Source organism: Tympanuchus pallidicinctus, unplaced genomic scaffold (assembly GCF_026119805.1).
Source record: "Tympanuchus pallidicinctus isolate F22 unplaced genomic scaffold, pur_lepc_1.0 scaffold67, whole genome shotgun sequence".
NCBI classification, from domain to species: domain Eukaryota; kingdom Metazoa; phylum Chordata; class Aves; order Galliformes; family Phasianidae; genus Tympanuchus; species Tympanuchus pallidicinctus.
Window position 1 is genome coordinate 36,203 of NW_026294788.1, and position 21,321 is coordinate 57,523.

Consider the following 21,321-nt stretch of genomic DNA (forward strand, 5'->3'; position numbering starts at 1 on the left):
TTAGCAATTCAAATGCTCTAACCGGATGCTCTAATAGGAGGGGGAAAAAAAGCCAAGTGGATGTTGCCAGAGCTCCAGCAGAGCTGGAGGAAGGTTATCTAGTGACTTCCATGTGTCTGCTGTCAAAAGGAAAAACGAGTTGAGAGCAATAGCATAGGTACATTAGCATAAGAAGCAGAAAGAGAATGACTAATAGGAAGAAGCTGAACACTCACTTGTGCTGCCTTATCTGCTGTATTGAAAATCTCTTGGCTGGGTCGTATTCAAGCATCCCTGAAAAGGAGAAAAAGTCCAGGTGTGATCACAGAGGCTCTCAGCCAAGCTGAAGACGAGAAGCATAAAGTGCTGCCCTTCCCTCCCACCCCCCTGCCCCTGTGCCTGGTCCTCCTGGCAGCTTTGGGCACTTTTACCTGCAGAAGCGTTTCTTGCGTCAGCCCCAGAGAGCTCAGCACAAACCCCAACCCCAGCGCTGACTCCTGATCCACCTGCAAGGTGGATACGACCTTTCCCTCCTTCACCCTGCAGGGACAGACTGGTACAGCCCCAGATCACAGGCCCAAACGTGTCTCCAGGCAAGGAACTGCAAGACTTTGCATTTCACAGGTAACGCTATTGAACTTCCTCTGTGGAAGAGCCCAGGCCTCAGGCACAACACATCCACCTGCTCAGCATCCCCGAAACTCTACAGCCCAGTGATATTCTGATCTGGAAGAACAGCTGGGGAGAACTGACACAAACCATCCTGCTGCCCATCCCACCATCCATCCTTCTGCCTGAGCCAGTCCTGATTTCTGGCACCTGTTGCTGGGATTAGGGTGAGGAGAAGGGAATGGGGAGAAAATAGCTTATCTGGATCCTCCCTGGAAAAGGAGGAGGTGATTCCTTACAAAGCAGACTTATGAGATGCCCGCTCCAAAAAAGCCTCACAACTCCTCAGAAGTGACAGGAAATTCTGCTGTATTTTTCAGAGGCTGTTCAGTGGGACCTAACGAGCATCATCCAGCAGGATCCAAAATCCCTCCAACCGAGCTTCCAAGAACATATTCATCTAATGGGCATCAAACTCTCACTGCTATGCATTGCAAGCAGCTTTGCATCTGCTGGATAAAAGCCTCTCACTGTTCTTGAAGCACCAGCAGAAGGGCTTTGGGAAGAGGGGAGAGAACACTGCAGGGAGCTGAGGGGAATGGAAACCAGGAGCAGCACAGATCTCTCAACAGGAGAGAAAGAGGATGGGACAACAGACTGGGGAGGGCTGCTGTAAGGACACAGTGGACACACAGGGACAGGAGGTGCCTTCAGATGAGCATTTGGGAACAGAGGGCTGGAATGAGGAACTACCATTTAAATAAGAAGCTGCGAGGGCCTTGCAGGTGAGATTCTGCTGAACAAAGGTATTAGGAGAGAGAAATCAGTGTGTGATCAGAGCTGCTCAGAGCACCTTCCTCATCAGATCAGTCTGCATCACATATCACTAACAGCAACGACCCAGGGACGACTGTAATAACACAAAACAAGCAGAACAAAACCAAAAACAGGAAGGCACTGTGAGTACCTCCTCTTTTGCAAGGCTTGAACACTCCAAACAAGTGCATGCTTAAGGAAACAACATTTGATAGCCATTTTTTCTTCCTTACAATGAGATTCTTCTTTTCCCCCAGCAGATCAAGAGCTTCCTTCAGTTCAGTTTTAGCCTGTATCCCCACGTGCCCAACAAGGATGCAGAAGTCCATCCCCTGCTCCTAAAAGCACTGAGCTGAGTCTCAACTCCAAACCTGACAGCAGGTTCCTCACACGGTGCTCTTGGAGCAGCCACTTCTGGAGATGACATGAAAGGGTTGGGAAAACACCTTGTGAAAGCCTGGTCCACTGCACCACACCAAACCAAAGGGATTTGAGAAGAGTCATAGCTGGGGAACCAGCCCCACTGCCATGTCTGCTTGCCTAAGAGATGTTCAAGACTAGAGCATATAGCAAGAAAAGGTACAGTGTGAAAGGACTGATGTTGTTTTCCCCTCAGAAACCAAAATGCTGTTTCCCACAGCAATCTGAAAAGATTTATCAGTGCTGATGACAGCAGGAATAGCTTTAAGCAGATGGCATCGCTATTGATCCACACTGTATCACTGTGATGGAAGTTAAGAACAAGCAACCATGGGAAAACTTGCTGGGTGCACCACAAGCATCTGGTCACCTGAACTCGAGGCAGCAGAGCCTTCAGCATTCAAGGCTTTAAACAGAACTTAGCAGAAATGCACTCCAGCCTTGCTGAGACCACAAAACCCACCACAAGGCTGCGTCACACGGCTGAGCCGACAGCAATTGCTCCTTGCTCAAGAACCCTCAGCCTTGAGAGCACTTCCCTACACTGGGTATTTTCTCAAGCAGAACAAAGCCTTGTAAACAAGCAGACAAGGCTGCAACCGGACCAGAAGTGGGAGCACGTGGCAGGAGGTGGGTGGTGACAGTGCCAAAAGCTGCGTGGCTCAGTTGTGTGTGCTGTAAGGACCACCACCAGAAATGTCTTGGGATGGGCTTCAGGTAAGAGCCAGAGGCAGGGAAAGGACATTTGAGCCACCCACAGCAGAGAAAGGACTGATCCTGAATCTTGCTAGCTTGCAAAGTGCTGCAACAACGACAGTACAACAGCAGTGTTGTTCCATAGGGCTGATCCCAACTTGTTTCCTCAGCTAAGCCATCGTTCGTTCAACCACACTTCAGAAACTCCCCCAGTCCCAGGTAAAGAAAGGCTGGAAGGGACCCCAGGGATCCCAACACTGCAGCCTCCTGCTCACAGCAGGCTCCCCTGAGCACATCACCCAGGACTGAGTCCAGTCAGGCTTCCAGTTTCTTCCTCCAAGGATGTCAGCCCCCCCAGCACTCAATCAGTAAAGGAGTTCTCACATCCAGGTGAGATTTTCCCTCTTTGTTCTGCAGTTTCTCTCTTCCCTTGCAAAGTGAGCAGAAAGAGGTTCAGAAGAAAAACAAACAACAACTTTTAAACTAAGTGGCCTATTGGTAAAATCAATGGTAATTTGACAGTAACTTCACAGCTGAGCTTCCAAGGGTTTCTGTTCATTTGTCTAGGAGACACTGGAGCTGCTCCTGGCAAGGTTGTCTTATCAACATACCCAGGTCAGGACTGCTCCCCTGCACTGACTCTTCAGACCATATTTCAGAAAGGTGTTTTTGGAAGCTAGTTTCTCAAGCCTGGGATAAAATCCTGCACACTCCAGCAGATAGAGCTACAAGTTCTTCCTAGAAACATCACGTGCAGTGGTACTGCCCCAAGGCTCTGGTGATGAGTTTGTGCATTTCTCTGCAGGAGCTGGAACAGCCTTGCAAGCAGCTTGCAGTCGGAGGAAAAAATTGTGCATTCTTTCAAATGCTGAAGAACAACAAGGCTAAGAGAAATGTAAGGCACTGATCAGATGGAAGCGGTGCAAACAGGGTAAGGTTCCAGGGTAAGTCATTAACAGGGGTCTGATAGCACCAGTCACAAACTGCTCTGGCGTAGAGCTGCACTGTTATCTTACAATCAATTAAAAAGGCACAAATAAGGTAAATGAGCAACAAGAAAGCTTCCTTTAAGGAAAAAGAGTGTAGTTGGGGCAGCATCAGGAAGAAAACACAGCATCCAGTCATCAAAAACGTACAGTGATGTGCTCAGCTGTGACTCACTTGCAGCAGGCCTGCGGCCGAAGTCCTGCGATTTCATCACGACAAAACATCAACTGCTCACCAGGCAGAGCATCACGAGCGCCTGCCCACAGCAACCACACGAACTCTCTACCATTTACGGTAAAGATCTCCATGCAGATGATCTGCGAGTGGAGAAGAGAGGCTGCAATGGGGAGAATCTGTGGGAAGATGCCTGGCTTTCGGACCTCCAGCCCGTGGGATTCCAGCAGGACGCACTGTGGGATGCCACGCTTGTGACAGCCTGTGACAGAGACAGGGCTCCCAAACCCCTTTCAAATTCTGCCAAGGGGCAACGTGGACACAGAGACCACAGTCCTGTTTGAGCTCCTTGTCACAGATGGCAGCTGAGGGGTTGGAATGATCCTGAGCCAGCATGGCGTTACATGGTGAGGAACGGCTGCTTACAAAGCAGGCAGCACAACCTGAAGCACCTTCATTCAGAGGCAGGAAGAAATCCAACAGCTCGAGTTCATCGAATTCAACCTGGGCTTTACTTCAGTCTTTCACTCGGCGACCACTTTAAGCCATCGATATAAAGCAGAACATTTGTGAAGTGAGATGGATTTTTCTCCTCTCCTTCATCCTCCTCAAGCACAACCAGGTGTCCTGACCAGAAACTCCTCTGCAGAGGAGCCTTGAAAAGTGCAGGACACTTTGTGCTGGATGGTTACAGGCCCAGCTCAGGGGATTCCCTGTTACCACTGCATTAAAGCATCCCATTGCCATCAGAAACGCATCCCTGACATTTAAGGTCACAGCAGTTGTACAGAAGTAAGAAAACAGAACGCTGAGAAGCCACCCAACTCATCTCCAGTCACAAAACCAGCTTGCAGCAGAACCTGGACATAAACCCAGGCGTTTAATGCAGGGAGTGCAGCCTCAAAACTTCAGAGAAAGCACAGAGTCCATTAGAAGAGGAGAAAAGCTCACCCTCTGCATTTTTCTTGCTCAGAATTGAACTGGACAGGAGTCAGTAAGTCACACGCAGATGCCGACAGAAGGACCTCAAGGCTATTTGCAGATGCTTCCTGACTGCAGACACAGAAGGCAGAACAGTACCGACCCCTTTCCCACCAGCAAAGAGCATTGTTTGTGATTATGGGACACATAAAAGCTTTGTTTCTGATTATGGGACAAGGAGAGGGGCCGCATCCCAACTGGTTGGTTGAAGTACGCTGCCACAAGTCAAATACCACACAAGTTTTAGGTCCCCTAAATTCTGCTTTTTCTGCAAAGTGGAACAAAGCAAGGGAAAAAAAGTTAAAACTCTGCTTCAAAAGTGGTCGACTAAAGGACAGAAAGCCTTAAGAAGTAAATTCAAGCACTTGTTTCATGGGCAAACTGCCACAAAGGTCAACGTAACTCTTATAGCCAGAGAGCAAACAAGCACTTTGCAGCACACTGAATTCTCCTCACATTAAGGACAGAATGAACGCTTGCAGCACTGCAGAGTGCTCTAGAAGTTGTTTAGAAACAACACTAAGGCAAAACAGAATCTACAGTAAGACACAGCTGAGCTCAGAGTGTCTGTGCTGCTATATGAAAGCATCAGCCTGCCACTGATGCCAGATCTGCAGCCTACGATTCCATGGCAGCTACCAGGAAATGCAGATGTTCTGGAGGAAAAGCATGAACCAAATAAAGCACTTCAGTTCTGCCACCACAGCTATGCAGCATCACCCCTGCAAGGCTCAGCCCTGGTGCTCAGTGCCATCAGGCTCTTTTGGGAGCTGGTTGATGCAGTTGCTGAGCCGCCCTCCATCATACTGGAAAAGTCGTGGCTGTCAGCTGAAGTCCCCACGGACTGGGAAAAGGGAAATGTCACTCCCATTTATAAGAAAAGGAGGAAGGAGGACCCAGAGAACTCCAGGGCGTTGAGCCTCATCTCTGGGCCTGAGAAGATCGTGGAACAGACCCTCCTGAAGGACACGTTAAGGCAGACGTCAGATGTGGTGGTGATTTGAGCCAGGCAGCACAGCTTCACCAAGGGAAGGTCGTGCTGACCCATCTGGTGGCTTCTTGTGATGGAGTGATGGCATCGGTGGACAAAGGAAGGGCACCTGATGTCACCTAACTGGACACAGAGGCAGGTAATCAGAAGGGAAATCAACTTTTTACATGGGTAGACAGTGAAAAGACAAGGGAGAATGACCTTAAATTAAAAAAGGGAAGGTTTAAATTAGATGCCAGGGGAAGTTTTTCACTGAGGGGAGGGCAAGATGCTGGGAACAGCTGCCCAGAGAGGCAGTGGATGCCTCCCATCCCTTGAGGTGCTCAAGGCCAGACTGGATGGGGCCATGAGCAGCCTGATGCAGTACTTGAGCTAGCAGTCAGCAACCCTGCCTGTGGCAGTGGGGCTGGAACATGATGATCCTTGAGGTCCCTTCCAATCCAAGCCATTCCACAATCACACCAGGCAGGAATAACAGCTTTTGTCAGCTTCACTGTGCAAGTGCATACAACAAGAGGAGTGGGAGAATGTTCTGAGGTGGACTGGAGGGAGGACAGCAAAAGGAATCTTATTTCCTACTGTTCTGGAAGAGCCAAATTGGTAGAGACAGATGGCCATGTGCCTCAAGCGAGCTCCTCTGCTACCAGGTGCACTCAGCATGCATCCCTGCAGCACCCAAAGGCAGACAGCAGCTGGATGGAAGAAGTGACTCAGGCACATCTTGGACAGCAGCACCGGCTGCAAGGCTCCTTGTTTAAAGTGAGGCAGAAGGAAAAGTTAGAGAGTCTGACTGAGTCTCATCCAGGGGATGGAAAAGCAACAAAAGGGAGTTATTCTGCTAATGGAGCATAAAGCTTTGAAACTATCAATATCCCGAGGACAAGAAAAGAAAACACAACCACCCTTCCTCTGGGGATGATGCTAAGTGCAACAGTGAGGCTTACCACAAACTTCATCTGTTTCTGCTGGATGCTTCATAAGACTGCTACCAGGCTAGATGAACCTTTGGATTTACTCCATTTGGACAAATCCTGAGCTCATAAAGAGCTGCTGTGCTTTCAGCCAGCATTCTCAAAGCAAACACCACATGTAGATTGGGACATTGCTGCCTGGGGCACAGAGCACAGCAGCCAGAAGTGCTGAGCCTTCAGTTGTAGCCATATCTGTAGCTACACCTGATGCAACGGTTTCCAAAAGCTGCTCAGGCCACTCAATGCTTTGAGACACGTGCAGATTACTTATTTCATCACCAGTATAGGACCAGAGGAGCTAAATCAGCCTCAAACAAGGATGCTCACAGGGATTCTGCACTGCAGAGATAGAGAAGCCAACCATTTGTAGGGTAAATAAAGGCTGTGAATGCTCTGAAACTCTTATGGCAAGCCACAAACTGCAGCAGCACTGTAGTCCTCAGTACAGTTGCAGCAGACAGGTTTAGCAATGAACAGCCAGATCAGGAGCTGACCTGATGACACTGCGGACAGCAGGAAGCGAAGCTGACTCAGCTTCCTCAGCACCCCACAGCCACTCACCCACACTCACCCCCAACTGCTTGCAAGAATGAAACAAACACAAAAAAAACACCATGTGAAACGACACAGCTTCATTTCATATCTGAAGCCAGACCCTTCTTGAATGGCTGAAGACGAAGGGAAGTGAGTAAACCTGTGCTGAGGAATGGGGAGCATACTGCACCTATATTCCTCTGGGGAGGCAGCAGGAATTCTGACCAAGATCTCCCACGTCCCACCTGCTGCTACACAACCAGCAATTGGGAGAAGAGCCCACAACCAGCCAATCCTCCCCTCCTACCCAAAAGGTGCCATTCCTATCTCTACCACAGGTTCCAGCCACCTTTGCTCCAATATCTGCAACTGAAATTTCAGGGGAAGGGAGAAGACAACTGGGATTAAAGCACTTTAGAGCAGAGGCTGATGAGGAAGGACAGCAGAACCTGAGTACTCATTATTTCACAATACAAAATGCCTGGGCAAGGAATTTAATCAAGTGTCCTCACCTGTCATTGTAAATTTAACCTCGTGAGCTCTGTCTTCAGATTTAAAAGCTGCTTAGAGCACAAGAATCCATGTGAGAACCAACCTTACAAAGTTCAGTCCACCAAGGGTTTAGTGCAGCACCAGTACTCCGGATCTTTGTCTTAGCCCCAAATAAATAAGCCTGCCTCCCTTTCTCATAGGATCCTATACCATCACAGGATACTCAGAACAAAACTCCCCAGCCTTTATGAGCAGAGCATGTGCTGCACCTCTAAATTTTACCCGTTCACTCTGAGCCACCTGGGAGACTCACCTCTCAACAAGTCTGAGAGTGGAGGACCACAATCCTCTGGAATTGTGAAGTCACCTTTCCCGATGTTTTCAAATAACTTATATATATTATCCCCTTCAAAGGGGTAGAGACCCGTTGTAATGTTGTATCTGTAAGGCAGAAGGAGAAGCTGTGTGAGATGAAGCACACAGAACAGGTGCTCAGCTCTCATGCGACAGCACAAACCAAAAGGAGGTAAGACAAACTGAGAGATGAATATCTGGCAGTACTTGGAATGCTTCTTCTAACTTTGCCTTTCTGTATCACAGCCTCTTCATTCACATGAGTCAATACCACAAAGACAGGCTGGGATGGAAGAAACTTTTAAAAATAAATACTAGAGATACAAGCACTTTGTGGTTTCTATTATTACAGCAGCTGCGTATCTCAGATTCTGAGAAACGGCTGGCAGAGACTCACTAAGAGAGGAGATGACTTTATTCAGAACTGCAAGCACTTCAGGGAACATGCACACATCCCAAGGATGGGCCAAGCTGCACAAACCCTCCCCAGCCCCCCAACTCCATGCACAAGAGCAACGGTGACAACAGATGGCACAGGACTGCGCTGCGTGGGGACGTGTGATTTGTCACTGCAAGTCCTGGATGCTGCATGGGCACTTACAGCGTCACCCCTGCGGACCAGATGTCTACTTTAAAGCCTGAAAAGGTATCAAGGCCATTGGCAATTTCTGGTGGCTGGAATGCTGGCGACCCTTGGCTCGTTCGGCACGTGTCATCCTCTGCAAATGGATGCAATGCCTGCAGCAGAGAGAGCCATTAGTTTCAAACTTCCAAGGCATGCAAGCTGTAACTGCTCAGAACTTTCACAAAAGGGGAAAACTACTGAATGTCTGCTCACATATCATGAGAACGTGCAACTGTAATTAAACACCATCAGTGACGTTTCCTTCGCCAACCCTACCTAGCTAAGACAGTCTCCATACATTAAGAAGTACAAGGTTATGGTGCTTATCAATTTCACCACGCTTCTGGGCTTTTCTGGGTTTATCTGAGATTAACACCCTCCTCTAAAAGCTTCCTGGATGGAAGTTTGGTGCTGTTATCAACAATGAGATAGAAGTGTTTTGCCAGTTACAATGAATATTCAGCAGAGCCACTCCAGAGCATTCTGCAAGTTCAGCAGAACAATCAATAAGTCAATGTGATATGAATCCTGAGAGTCACACTTCCCACTTCACTGCAGCTCTCACGTACCTCTGCTACGCCCAGATCAGATATTTTCAGCGTCCCATTGGTGGTCAGCAGGAGGTTCCCAGGTTTTATATCCTTGTGGACAATCCCTTGGCTGTGCAAGTATTCTAAGCCATCTATAAGCTGACAGAAGTACCTAGAGGAACAAGAAAACAAGAAAACAAGAGTCCAGCGCTTCCAAAGATTAAAAGCATGAACCATCAATAATACAGAAAGTGTTGTACAGTGACAGCATGGCAACAACTGCTCACACACTTATTTCTGATCTCATGGCATGCAGAAATATTACCCATCTTAACGCACCTGCATTTCACTGAGGCCACCTGTAACCTCAGACATCCATCTCCAGAACTCTAACGTTCCTTTACTTGCGTGGTGCAACAGGTTTCAGATCAGCCTGCCCACCAACAAGCTAAGAATCATGCTGGATATGGACAATTCTTCACCTACTAGAGATCTTTCATCTCTTTTCCTGACACTGAGCTGCTTGCACCATCCCGTTTAGAGCAGGCAAGCCCTCACACCTTCCTCCACTGCACACATCCTAGCAGAATGACACAGGAAGGCCAGCAAAGGTTGTCATACATCTCTTACAGCAAAAAGCAGCAAAAGTCAACAGAAAGATGCTTTTCTTCCCAGAATCAAAGGGTTCTCTCTGCCATGGCTTCGTTAGGCTGTCGTTTTTTCCCCCATGGCTGGAACAAACGGGCTCATTACACCAAGCCAGTTTCACTCAACGGGCAGCCAGCAGTGAAACAGAGCAGAGCGCACCCTTGAATTTAAGAGAGCAGCGACGAGAAGCTGATGCAGCCTAAGGAACAAACCTGTACTCACCCATGAGCCTGAAAAACTGGAAACCTCTTTTCTGGGACACTGTCCAGCATCTCCTGCATCCCACACACGCAGTACTCCATCACCATATACGTGAAGTCAGTGTTAAGGAAGCTTCAGGGTAAGCTGCTTTCCAGGTGCTGCACGAGGACTGCAGCCCCGTGCCTTCATAGCTGGGACTTCAGTGAGCTCCTGTGCCCTCCTTCATTTCCCATCCCCAAAACAGCTGCTGCTCATCCCATCCTCACAGCAGTAGGAAAGGATCCCTAGAAAGTTGGGAAACTTTTTGGAAAGCACACAGATTAAGAAAATCTACAGGAGTGCCAAGAGCTGGTGGCACTTTTTAGTATTTGTTCTTTTCCAGTTTTCATCTCCTTTTCATCTCCTTGCATTTCAATACTGGGGCCAAACAATGGAAGTGACAGAAGTGCCCAGAGCAATCGTTGCTCTGCTCCCCTCTCCCAGGGCTTGGAAAGGCACAGTGCACACCAAGGGGCTGCGACAGACCCTGAGACATCTGGTGGGTTGGCAAGGCAGTGCAGCTCTGAGATGCAGAGCGCAGACACAGGCGTGCAGGCAGCCCATGTTCTCCAGTAACAACACATTTCTCCAGTCACTAATTAATCCTGGCAGATGCCTTCTTAACCTAAGCCCAAAATAAGTTGTTTATCTCCCAGGATGCTCTCAAGGCAAGAGAGGCTAAAGAGATGCCCTGCATTTTAAGTGGGATCCAAGCTAGAAACTGCTGCCCTTTTGTACAACATCCCACCCAGCTCCAAGGCCTGGGCAAACACACTGCATTAATGCTCGTGCCCCCACGTGAGCTGCTCTTCAGAGAGATGCTGAAGTGCTGTGGATTTTGTGATGGGCACAACGCCACCGGATTGATCAGTAGAAGCAAAAACAGCAGCAAGAACCTAAATTTCATTGCTACAAGCTCTTACCCCAGTAGAAGGGTAGGGACTACGTGTACCACAGTGACATGGAAGATGGCAACTCTCCCATCTTCAAGAAAACAATACTAACAATGGATTATACAGACTAGCAGTCAGGAAATCAAGCTCACCTCTCATTCTTTCTAGAAAGAACCACCTGGCTTTGCTTTCATCACCTGCTTCTCACCCCCTCCTCTGCAGCTGCCCATTCCTGGCCAGTCAGATTCCAGCACAGACTTCCAGGCAGAGCAGATCCAGCACAGGTGCCCCAAGCAAAGCTCTCATTTCTGCTCATCAATAGGGTTCAGCTCCCACACACAGCTGCACACACTGCTAACAGAAGCTGTCAAGTCAGGGTGCCAGCTGCAATGCTGCTTGTTCAACAGGAGTTATTTTCTGCCTGGATCAGCTCTCCATTCATCACCAGCTCTGCATTCCCAGCATCAGCAGGTCAGCAAATACTAAAGGTGTTGATATTTTTAATCCAGTCATCACAGCTTTCCTATTACCATGGAAATCTTTGAAGGCTTTGACCAGACAGACAGGCTGTTACAACACCACCTTCCTGAGAATAAGCACAGCTGAAGCCTGCACTCCTATCAGCAGCACAACACTCAGGCAAGAACAGAATCCCCCCTTCCTTTAAGGACCAGTTTCAAATGCCACATTGTTCATTCTGGAAATAAGGATTTACCTTTTTTTCTCCCCTAAGTAACAAGGAAGGAAGCAAAACCACCCCTTCTAGCTGAGAGAGGTCAAAACTTTTTGAATGACCATTCTGGGTTGTCATCACCTACTACCAACACACGAGGTCTCTCTTGGGCTCTTTTTCGACATGCTTCTCCGTTTGCATCCCAGCTTCTTAATTAAATGGTATCTTTCTGCAGACAGTAATTGAGTTACAGTCCCTTCAGTCTGTTAAGGCTACAAAATACAAGTGAAAGTTGTCATGCTTTTTATATCAATGATTTGGTGGCGGGGTATTCGATCTAATTAAAGCACAAAATTAAATTACCCGTTTTTCTGAAGTACTGTAATTGCAAGGCAGTATTTGGAAAACACTGTCAAAAGAAGAGCAGCTATTTGTAACACAGACGACAGCAGATCAGCTCAGTAAGCTCACAGCCTGGTCCAAGGGCACTCACTGGAAACCCTCCAGCCACCCACCTGCATTTCACTCGTGTGTTAAGGCACAGCAGCACATCAGATATCTGAAAGACGTGCTGAGATCACAAGGCTCAGCTCAGCTCCCAGAGCTGCACGTCTCACAGGAGCAATACACCTCTTATCTCATTACAAGCTGCAGGTCACTGCAAGCACTTCACAAGGGACGTTCACACAGACAGCAGGGCAGCAGGGCAGCAGCCCATCTCATCTCATGGCACGGCTGCCCCTGTGGAAGGCAGCACTGCTGGCGTCCAGATGCCACAACACATGGATTTGTATTCATTTTTCACTTTCTCCAAGGGGTAAAAAATAAAAAATATTCACTGATCATTGCTAAGGGCATAAAAGAAATAATAGACAAAAAAATTGACTTTCTGCAAAACATGAACAGTGACAGGTCCATCTTGAAGGAAAAAAGCTCTGACAGCAGCAGCTCAAAGAGACAGATCTGCAGCTGCTTTCATGCCCGAGTGGGGAAGGTCACACAATAAAACAGCCCTGGAGGGGCAGCTCTGTACTGCAGTCCTGTATGTGTAACCTGGGGACAATACTCTACACTGAAGTTGAGGAACTTTAAGAAAGCACTAAGAGTGGAAGCACTCCAGGCATGCAACAGGTTTAATGCCAGTGAAAGCAACTGTAAGTTTAAGGAACATTCAGAAGAGCCTCAACAAAAGCAGAACTATGGTGATTCAGCACTACAGTGGAAAATAACAAGAATTCAAACCTTCAACTGCTGTGCTAAAAAGGATATATTTTCTGCTTCTCTTCATTGTATAACACATCCACCAACTGGATAACGTTTTTGTGCCGCAGTCGTCGCAGGAGCTGGATTTCCCTGCAGGAAAAGGAAAAACATCACGTTTTCAAAGCTTATTTCCTTGCTGTGGAGTGAAACTAATGTTTCTAAATCGCACGGGTCGTTACACTTCTGTATTAATGACTGTGTGTTAGGGACTGATTTAGCTTCAACTGAAGCTTATCTCTCTACACTCCTTGAGAGAAGGCTTTGTGTGCTCCTGAGCTCCAGGTTAGCCCATAGCAATGTTCCCTGGGTGCTGGGTACAAGGAGAACCCTCCCCACTAACACCATGCAGCCCCAGGCTCCCCAGCCAGGGATTCTGCTCAGCAGAAGGCAGAAGATAAACTGCAAAACCCAGGGAAGGTGCCTTGCTGCACCCTGGCAATGGAAACTGACCCCTGGCTGCCATCTCACATCCATCGTTCCGATCTTTGTCTCCTGGGATTTTGTACTCTGCCCCAAACCACCAGATTTCGGTACCTTTTACATTCAAGTCACCCTGCAGAACCCCACTGCTGCCAGCTGTAAGGAGGAGAAACAGGAGGATCAGGCCGGGCAGGTCGGAGTGCTCTGGCTGGCAGTGCAGGCAGTCAGCTCCGCTCTGCTGCTCCGCTCCAGGCAGCTGCTGAACCACACACCAGCCCCTCTTCCTACCACTGCTAAGTCCCTTAGAAAGGCAGGGCCACGTTTACCAGCCTGCACTGCTGGAAGCAGCACTGCAAGGAACTCAGAGCACAGCTTCAGAAGGCAGAGCTCCTGCCCAAGCACACTGCATGGAGCTCAGAAAGCTCTGCTTGCACAATTAGACCACGTCCAGTAACGAGCCACGACCAGCACAGTGACTTGGTGCTGCACCACGACTGATCAGCAAACCAGTAACAGCTCCTCCAAAGAGCTCATAAGATGCAGGACACAAGTTGGCTTGAAGAATTAGAATAGCTGAACGGAAACCTGGAATAACAAGGTAAAGCTCAGAAGAGTGTTTAGTTTAAATGGCAGACAGATTTGCAAAGTGATGCAGCCGCTCTAATTATAGTAATGACCAAAAGGCCGGAGTGGATTAAATTAGCATAGAGCTGCAGCCAGCATTAGCAGAGCTCTAAGAAGTTTCTGCATAATGAAGGGAAAAGGCTGAGCTCAGAGCCAGCAAGGGGCAGAGCAAACACCCCTGTAAGCAGCACTGCGAAGGCAGAGAGCTTCCAATATTAGGAGCACAGTTAAAATCCTCATCCCAGAGGCTCATTCCCTGCAACGCTGCTTGAAAGCTCAGGCACCGATTCCTCCCACCTTTAAAAGCCTGATAAATATTTCATACTTCTGCCACTTCTTTCCCCCAGAAGGACACCATGAACCACCAACCCCAAACAGCAGCGAAGCACAGCCACCTCTGGGGCAGGGGCCAAGCAGCCCGTTTCCCAGAGGAAAGATTACCTCTATTTTTAGTCCCTCTCGCATACTGGAAGGGCTGAGGGATGGAGGCAGCCCGGCCACAGCCACCTCCAACCCCATTTGGCTGCAGAATTTGTCGCTTAAATGGGACCTCGGTGCTTAATTTGCCAGAAGCTGCCTGTGTTTACCTCCCCCCCCCCAGCCAACCACAAAGAACAGCCCACCCTGCTGCTTTCTTTGCACTGTGATGTTTCAGTGACAGTGCAGGGAAGGAGACCCGTGTGCCTGCAGCTCATCCACCTTTTCAGGGCCTCTCCAGCTGTTGCAACTTCATCTCCTTGTACCTTCTGAAAAGCAACGTGAAATTTCAATTGTAAGCCTTGTTTTTGCAGTTGTATCTCCCCCAGCAGAGGGAAGGGCTCTTGGTCTGAAGGACTCTTGGGTGCTTCGCCACTCTGCACAGAGCCAGGAGGATGGCAGAAGAAAAACCAAACCTAACACAACCGATGGACTTTGTCAGACCACTGTATTTTTTACTGAAAGGAATGAGAAACAAACCTGCTGTTATTAGATTGGTATTATCATGAGGACTGCAAGCTTTCCTACATTTTCATGATGTTTTAATGAATCTACCAGAAAGATTGAACAAGAGAGATGGCGAAATGAGTGCAGCAGTGCTCCCACAGTTACCTGCACCCACAAAAAGGAGCAAGCCCAACTCCTAGAGAGGCCTCTGCTTTGAGGCCATCACTGCTGTACCCACCGTGTGGCTGCAACAATCTGCAATCCATGCAACTTTGTTCTACTTCTCCAGAGCACGAAGCCCCCTGGCGTACAGCAGGACAGACTGCTGGAACACAGACCCCGATTCAAACCATGAGCATCCTGGAGCAGGGAGGAGAGATCCCCTACATGGAAGGCTGCTGTGCACTGCCAGACGCACTGAGCTCATCCAGACAGACGGAGCCTCACCTCCTTGCTTTGGCAAACAGCAGGGCCTGCTGCTGCTGCTGCTGCCAGAACAAAGCTGCTGCTCACCCTGCATGCCTGGAAGGTGCTGAGAACCCAGCAGTGCCCCTGCATGGAAACCACTGAAGCATCAGGATTCAGCCTCTGTTCCAATGAAGGTTTTTTTTTTAAACAACTTACAAACTCGTAAAGAAATCCTTATCCACAAAGGCAAGACAGCGCTCACACCCTTGAGAACTACGTTACCTACTCCCCAGTACAAAGCTTTCAGAAGAACTGCCTTCCAGAGGAAAGATGCAGCACAGCCCATCCGAGCTGACGGCCTGCCGGGCTCTGCCTGAAGGTGCCTGAAGGTGCCTGAAGGTGCATTCCCTTCCTTGCTTCATCAGGCTCTTCCACAGGTGCAAGCTGTTAGGATTCCACTGGTGAACCTTTTCCAGGCAAACCGAGCTTCCCAGAAGCATGGGCTCACAGCAGGTCTGAGCCAGGCAGCTCTCAGTGCCCACCTCAAGGCTCCAGGCCAAGCTGTGGGTGAGCACAGCCCTGTGCCACCTCCCCCGTTGGATGGGCAGGCTGGGATGAAGTCAGGCCCAGGCCATGCTGGCCTCCAGCACGCACCTTGCAGCTCACAGCAGGCCCTTCCTTCAGCAGCGCTCTCAATTTGCAGGCCCACGTAGCGAATCCCCAAATTACAGGCCTGCTGCACATTTTCAGCCTCAGAAGAATTCTAATGAGCATATATTCAAATCTAAGTAATCACCAAGCAGGGTAAGTACAGTACAAGACACTTGGGATATGCACAGAAAGTCCCAAACACTTAATTAAAATGGGAGGCTATTAGCACGCAGTTTTATTAAATTTGTGCTGCTAGAGACAAACACTCCTCCAAATTTTCCTTCATCTTTCTGGCAATCCCACTGAACTCCTTCCTGGCATGGAGTGGAAGCAGCAACTAGCCACAGCACCAGCTGGTTGACCAAACCACCCCAGCCTCCCTCTGCAGGGACTCAGAGCACGCAGAGCTCCCCACACTGACTTAGGAGATGTATCTCAATCCAGCGTGAGCATTGAGGGCTTACAGAGCTCTTATGGGCTCACCTCCCAGGAGCAGAACTGGATTATTTGTGGGGCTGGAGAAGAATCATCCCACCTGCTAAGATCATCTTATCGTGCATTTCAGCCCCAACCCTGTCACTGCACAATGGGAGCCACATCTCCAGCCCAGGCTGCAATCCCTGCCCTGTGTACCCAGCCTGGGTGCAGACCTGTCCCACCCCCAGGCTGCACATCACTCCCTGCTCGTCACTGCTCCCTGTGTATTACTTGCTTGTGTAATTACCCAAGAGCTGACAGTCCAGGAACTGTTTTCTAGGGAATTTCTTGGACAACACACTGTTAATAGGAGCTTTGCCTCCACCACTGCAGCAGCACTGAGGCATCCTGTGATAACTGGATGGGGCACGAGGCCATTATTATAAATCAATTACATCTCTGCCATACAAACCAAGCCACCACGCAGCAAAGAGCAACACCTGCTAGAAACCGAGGTGGGAGATCAGACTGCTGGAGGAACAAGCTCCATCTTCACAGTTAAGAAAGAAGAAGAAAAGGACAACGAGGTATTTTGAGACTGAAATAGCACAGCAGCTCAGCCCCAGTGCCAGGGCGCTCCAACACGTTTGCAGCACGATGTGAAATGAACCACAGAGAGGAGGATCTGCTTCAGATGCGACTCTGGGACCTGCAGCAAAGCAAACAACTCGACTGAGGGTTCAGGAGCCCCCTCTCATCCACCTCGCACAGCCAGAGAGCAGCTGCCTGCACCCTGCCCTGGCAGAACCCCCTGCCTGCACACAGCGCTGGGGTGCTGGCAAGGCAGCGAGCACGGAGCAGCGCCTCCATGCCAGGGATGGGAGAGGAGATTTCTCATCTCAAAGGACACCAGCTGAAGTCAGGACGTTTGCAAAGTTTACACAGCTCGTCACAATCCTATCTGACACGCGCCGTGCTGCAGACACCCTGCTGCAGATAAGGACAGCAGCAGGACTGCAAGTATCACTCGCTAACAGGCATTACGTATTTACTAACGAGTGAAGTAATGAGGAACTTCCAACACAGAACAGGGACAGAATGGTGCTGTTTGGTTCTACGATCTGGTTTTTATTTATTACATGCCAGCAGCTCGCAGGGTGGAAAGCACTCAGTAAAGCTGTTCAAACACAGCTGAAGAAAGCCAAACACCAACGGTGTGCGGCCAAGCAGCGTGACATTAAAAGGGATCACACAGTGCTTTCCAGCACTACCTGGAAATCAAGCTTACTGTGGTCACACGTGTTGTTAAATGCCACCATGTGCTCCTCCCACCCAACCGACAGGGCAGACCAGAAGGGTTTGATGCCTGCTCAGCAGCTCCATTCAAACAGGAGATGGTTCTCCCTGCCTGTCGCAGCAGGGCTGGATGGTTCTGATTTGCTCAGAGTTGTGTTGCAGGGGGGTAATGGCAAAAATACAGCATTTTGTCTTTTAAAAATCACCACTGACCACGCAGATAATGAATGGGTGGCCTAAGAGAAGGGCAAGGTGACAAGAATAGGAACTTGAGCCCAAGTAAGCCCTCATTAGGAGGCAACACTGAAAACCTGCCTCCGTGCTTTGAAACAAGCAAGGCTGAGCCAGAAAAACATCCATGACCAAACAGAGCAAAACTCAGGTAGTCTGCTTCACTAACTAACCCTAATGAAGGCAAGTCAGACATTTTCAGACAGGCTCCAAAACTTTTACAGGGTTCACTTTGAGACTCAGCACCATCCCCACAGTTCTGCCATCTCCCCTGGTATCTGGGAGTCTGGCTTCACCACCAGGGAGAAAAAAATTGAAGTAAAAAAGAAACCACCTCCTTCTTCTCAGCAGAGCTGTTGACAGAAGTGAAGGGGCAGGGATGGAGCAGGGCGCCCATGCCTCTACCAGAAAAACAAGAAACATTTTTATTACGCATTAACCAGCAGTTCACTCTTATTCTGAACTCGAGCCAGCAAAGGGAGGTCCCAGCACCGAGCCCTGCGCCTGTTTTGTCACCATGCCTGGCACGGAAGGTTAGAAGGCAAACCCCAGGAGCTGACACGAGGTACAGGACGTGAAGTATCTCACAGCTGAGCTCACGGACTCGAACCAAACTGAGACACAGAAACAAGACTCTGCTGGGTCAGGGCGCTGCGCTCAGCACGTCGCAGCTCAGGGCGCAGCACAAGAGTCCTCCAAACACCCCCAGCCCTCCCTCCTGCGAGGAGATAAGCCCCGTGCAAACTGCTGTGGCTGCAGGAGGGCTCCCAGCAGATAAACAGCCACCTCTGGGGGCTGTAACAAACAGCTTGCTGTGGGAAAAAGGCTGCGAGGTCTTGGAGTGCAGGGCACAATGCTGCTGAAAGGGAAAGTTCCACCTAACGAGTCCCGCAAATGAAGCAGAACGCTAGGCTGCTCCCCACAGAATGTTTTAATTAGTTACTTGTGCCCTGATTAATCAGTATGTAACCGGCGCTTGGAAAACCTTCCAAGCACAGATCTTGAGTCACTGAAAAGAGGTTGACAGCCCTTGTCTCTATTTTACAGCTGCAGAAATGAACTGAAAAGAGCCTTGAATTGCTTCCTAAACTCATTAGCCAGAAGAGAATCCAAGAATAAAACCCAAGGCTTGCTATGCCCCCAACGCACGGGATCGCATCCCAGCACTGACGTGGGTGGCAGCAATCACTGCCTGAAGAGTTTGAGAGCACACAGCCATGGCCCAGTGCTGCTGCACTCCCATTCAGCTGGAGGAGCCCTTGAAGCTGAGCTCTCTGCCCCTGTCCCAGCCAGGACAAGGTTAGGAGCTCTCAGCCACGCAGCTGAGGATGGAGAGCATTCCTTAATACCTACACCTTGTCAAGCATTTCCAAAACACAAAGCTACGTGGTTAGTTCAAACGATGCAGAACTTCAGCTGGAAAATAAAGACCAAAGTTTAACCCCCTCGCTTCCCAACTACCAGAAGCATTTACTCACTTTTTCACGTTTGCCTCCCCGTTGGGAATCCTGCGTAGCTTCTTCTTCTTCAGAATTTTCACAGCTCTCCTACAGAGGGTTTCAGAGTCCAGCATCTCCTTCACTTTGCCATAAGATCCTTCTCCAAGCAAGTCTCCCATCAAGTACTTGCCAATGAGCTTGGCCCTTTTCCGCCGTGGCTGGTAGATGACTTCAGTAGAGTCGATGCGATGGATAAAAGTGTCCATCCCCACAGACATCAGCTCGCTCTCTCCAAACATACCCAGCTGCTGAGGCTCCTGCATATCCATCCTGGATTAAGTTCTTTAACCTGTCTTCCTTAAGCGCTCAGGGTTTTAATCCTGTTTGTTTGTTTCCAACACTCCCTTTTACTCCTTCTTGAAAAAAAACATCCAGAAGATTGTACAAACATTAATTAAAAAAAACAAAACGAGAAAACAAAACAAACTACGAGCTGCTTCCAGCTCAAGTGGATGCTAAAAGATCCAGGTCTGCTCCTGTAACGCGTCTCTTAAGAAGAATATATAGCTCTGACCAGACACAATCAGGTTGGGACTCGCTTTTGCTCCTGGCCTGGTCCCAACCCCAAGGGTTCTTTCAAGTCACCTCGGCCTTTCGCTTGGCCCAGTTTGTGAAGGTAAGTGCTAGGTCATCCTGGGGACCTCAGATCGTCACATAAAACAGACCACTGCCAAGTCTCGTTCGTGGCTTTCCATTCCCAGCACAGCACAGGCACCAGCTCCCAGCAGGATGGCGGGGGAAGCACTCCTGCCCTGCAGCCTTCACCTTCCGAGCACTAGAGCAGACGTTGGGGCTTTTTTCAGCCGTTTGGAAGCTGGAACCAGGTTTCTTTGAAAGAGTTTTCAGAAACAATTCTAATTTCTTCGCTTTTCACGCCTACAAAAGTTTGAGGCCTTCGGTGCCTATTGAGATCTCCCAGGGGCATCCTTCAGCCACCTGGATTGCGCCTGGCACATGATGTGTCACCGCTGCTGTTCCCAGGCTCAGCGGGTGTTGGACAGCCAAACCCCACCGGCAGAAAGCCAAACCCCGGAGCTGCGCGGGCACAACGAGGTGCGGGACGGCTCAAGAGGCAGCAAACCTCTGCGCCAGGTGCTCCCAGCGCCCCATTCCCTGCCCAAAGGAGATGCGGGTAGAGGGACGGACTCTTCACGGGCCACTCCACAGGTATCGGCAGGGCCGGAGAAACAGAGCAGAGCCTCCGACAAGAGGGAAGGAGGGAGGCGGGAGCCGAACGCTCTGCACGCTGCCGGGCCGCGGGGCTGAAGGGACGCTGCCGCCGGGGACCGGGCCCCGCGAGCGGCCCAGGGAAGGCCCTTCCCCGTGCGCCGGGGCCGCTCCCTCAGCGCCGGGCCCCGCGCTGCGCCGCCGACACGGGGAACGGAGCGGGGAGCCCGGCGGCCTCGTCCTCCCTCCCCGCTCCCGGGCCTCGGACCGGGCCGGGCCCCGGCGCCGCGCTCCCCTGGCGTCCACCCGTCTCAGAGGAATCCCCACCGGCCACCGTCCCCGCTCTGCCCTCGCGGACTCGCCTCAGGGCCCGCTCCAGCCGAACCGCGCCCCTTTACCCCCTCCGCCGCCGCCGCAGCGCGCACGCCGCCGCCATTTTGTTTACCTCCCGCCCCCGCCCGGCCCCGCCGCGCTCCCGCCGTTGTCCCCCCCCCGGGCCTTGCGCCTCCCTGGCGACCGACGTCCGCGCCGATTGGCCTCCGCGCCGGCCCCGCCCCCGAGAGCTCGTTCTCTGATTGGCTGCGGTCCTGCCACGAGGAGGCGGGGCCGGCCCAGAGGCTTTCGCTTCCGGTTGGCTCGCGGAGTTTCCAGCCCGCCCTTTCACTCGGCTAGAGAAAAGCGCGCCGTGATAGGCTGAGGGAGCTGTCCGTCAGTGCTGTCGGCCGTAGGGGGCAAAGGGCAAAGGGCGAAGGGCGAAGGGAAGTGGTTGTCATGGAGACGGGTGGAGGAGGGAGTGGCGCCGCGCATT

At 50.3% G+C, this 21,321-nt stretch overlaps 1 protein-coding gene across 2 annotated transcripts in view; it reads right to left on the minus strand.

Annotated features, from left to right (window-relative positions):
* The window catches only part of STK11 (serine/threonine kinase 11), a 34,786-nt gene extending 13,860 nt beyond the window's left edge, over window positions 1-20,926 (minus strand). The window contains exons 1-7 of one of the 2 annotated variants that reach the window (XM_052665449.1): window positions 19,326-20,926; window positions 12,883-12,966; window positions 10,030-10,119; window positions 9,199-9,331; window positions 8,606-8,742; window positions 7,964-8,091; window positions 216-273 (exon numbers count right to left, since the gene is read on the minus strand). In XM_052665449.1, the coding sequence (XP_052521409.1) occupies window positions 216-273; window positions 7,964-8,091; window positions 8,606-8,742; window positions 9,199-9,331; window positions 10,030-10,119; window positions 12,883-12,966; window positions 19,326-19,615 (920 nt within the window). In that variant the 5' untranslated portion in view covers window positions 19,616-20,926. The remainder of the gene's footprint in view (window positions 1-215; window positions 274-7,963; window positions 8,092-8,605; window positions 8,743-9,198; window positions 9,332-10,029; window positions 10,120-12,882; window positions 12,967-19,325) is intronic. The other variant, XM_052665450.1, reaches the window with a different exon arrangement.
* Window positions 20,927-21,321: the final 395 nt, after the last annotated feature.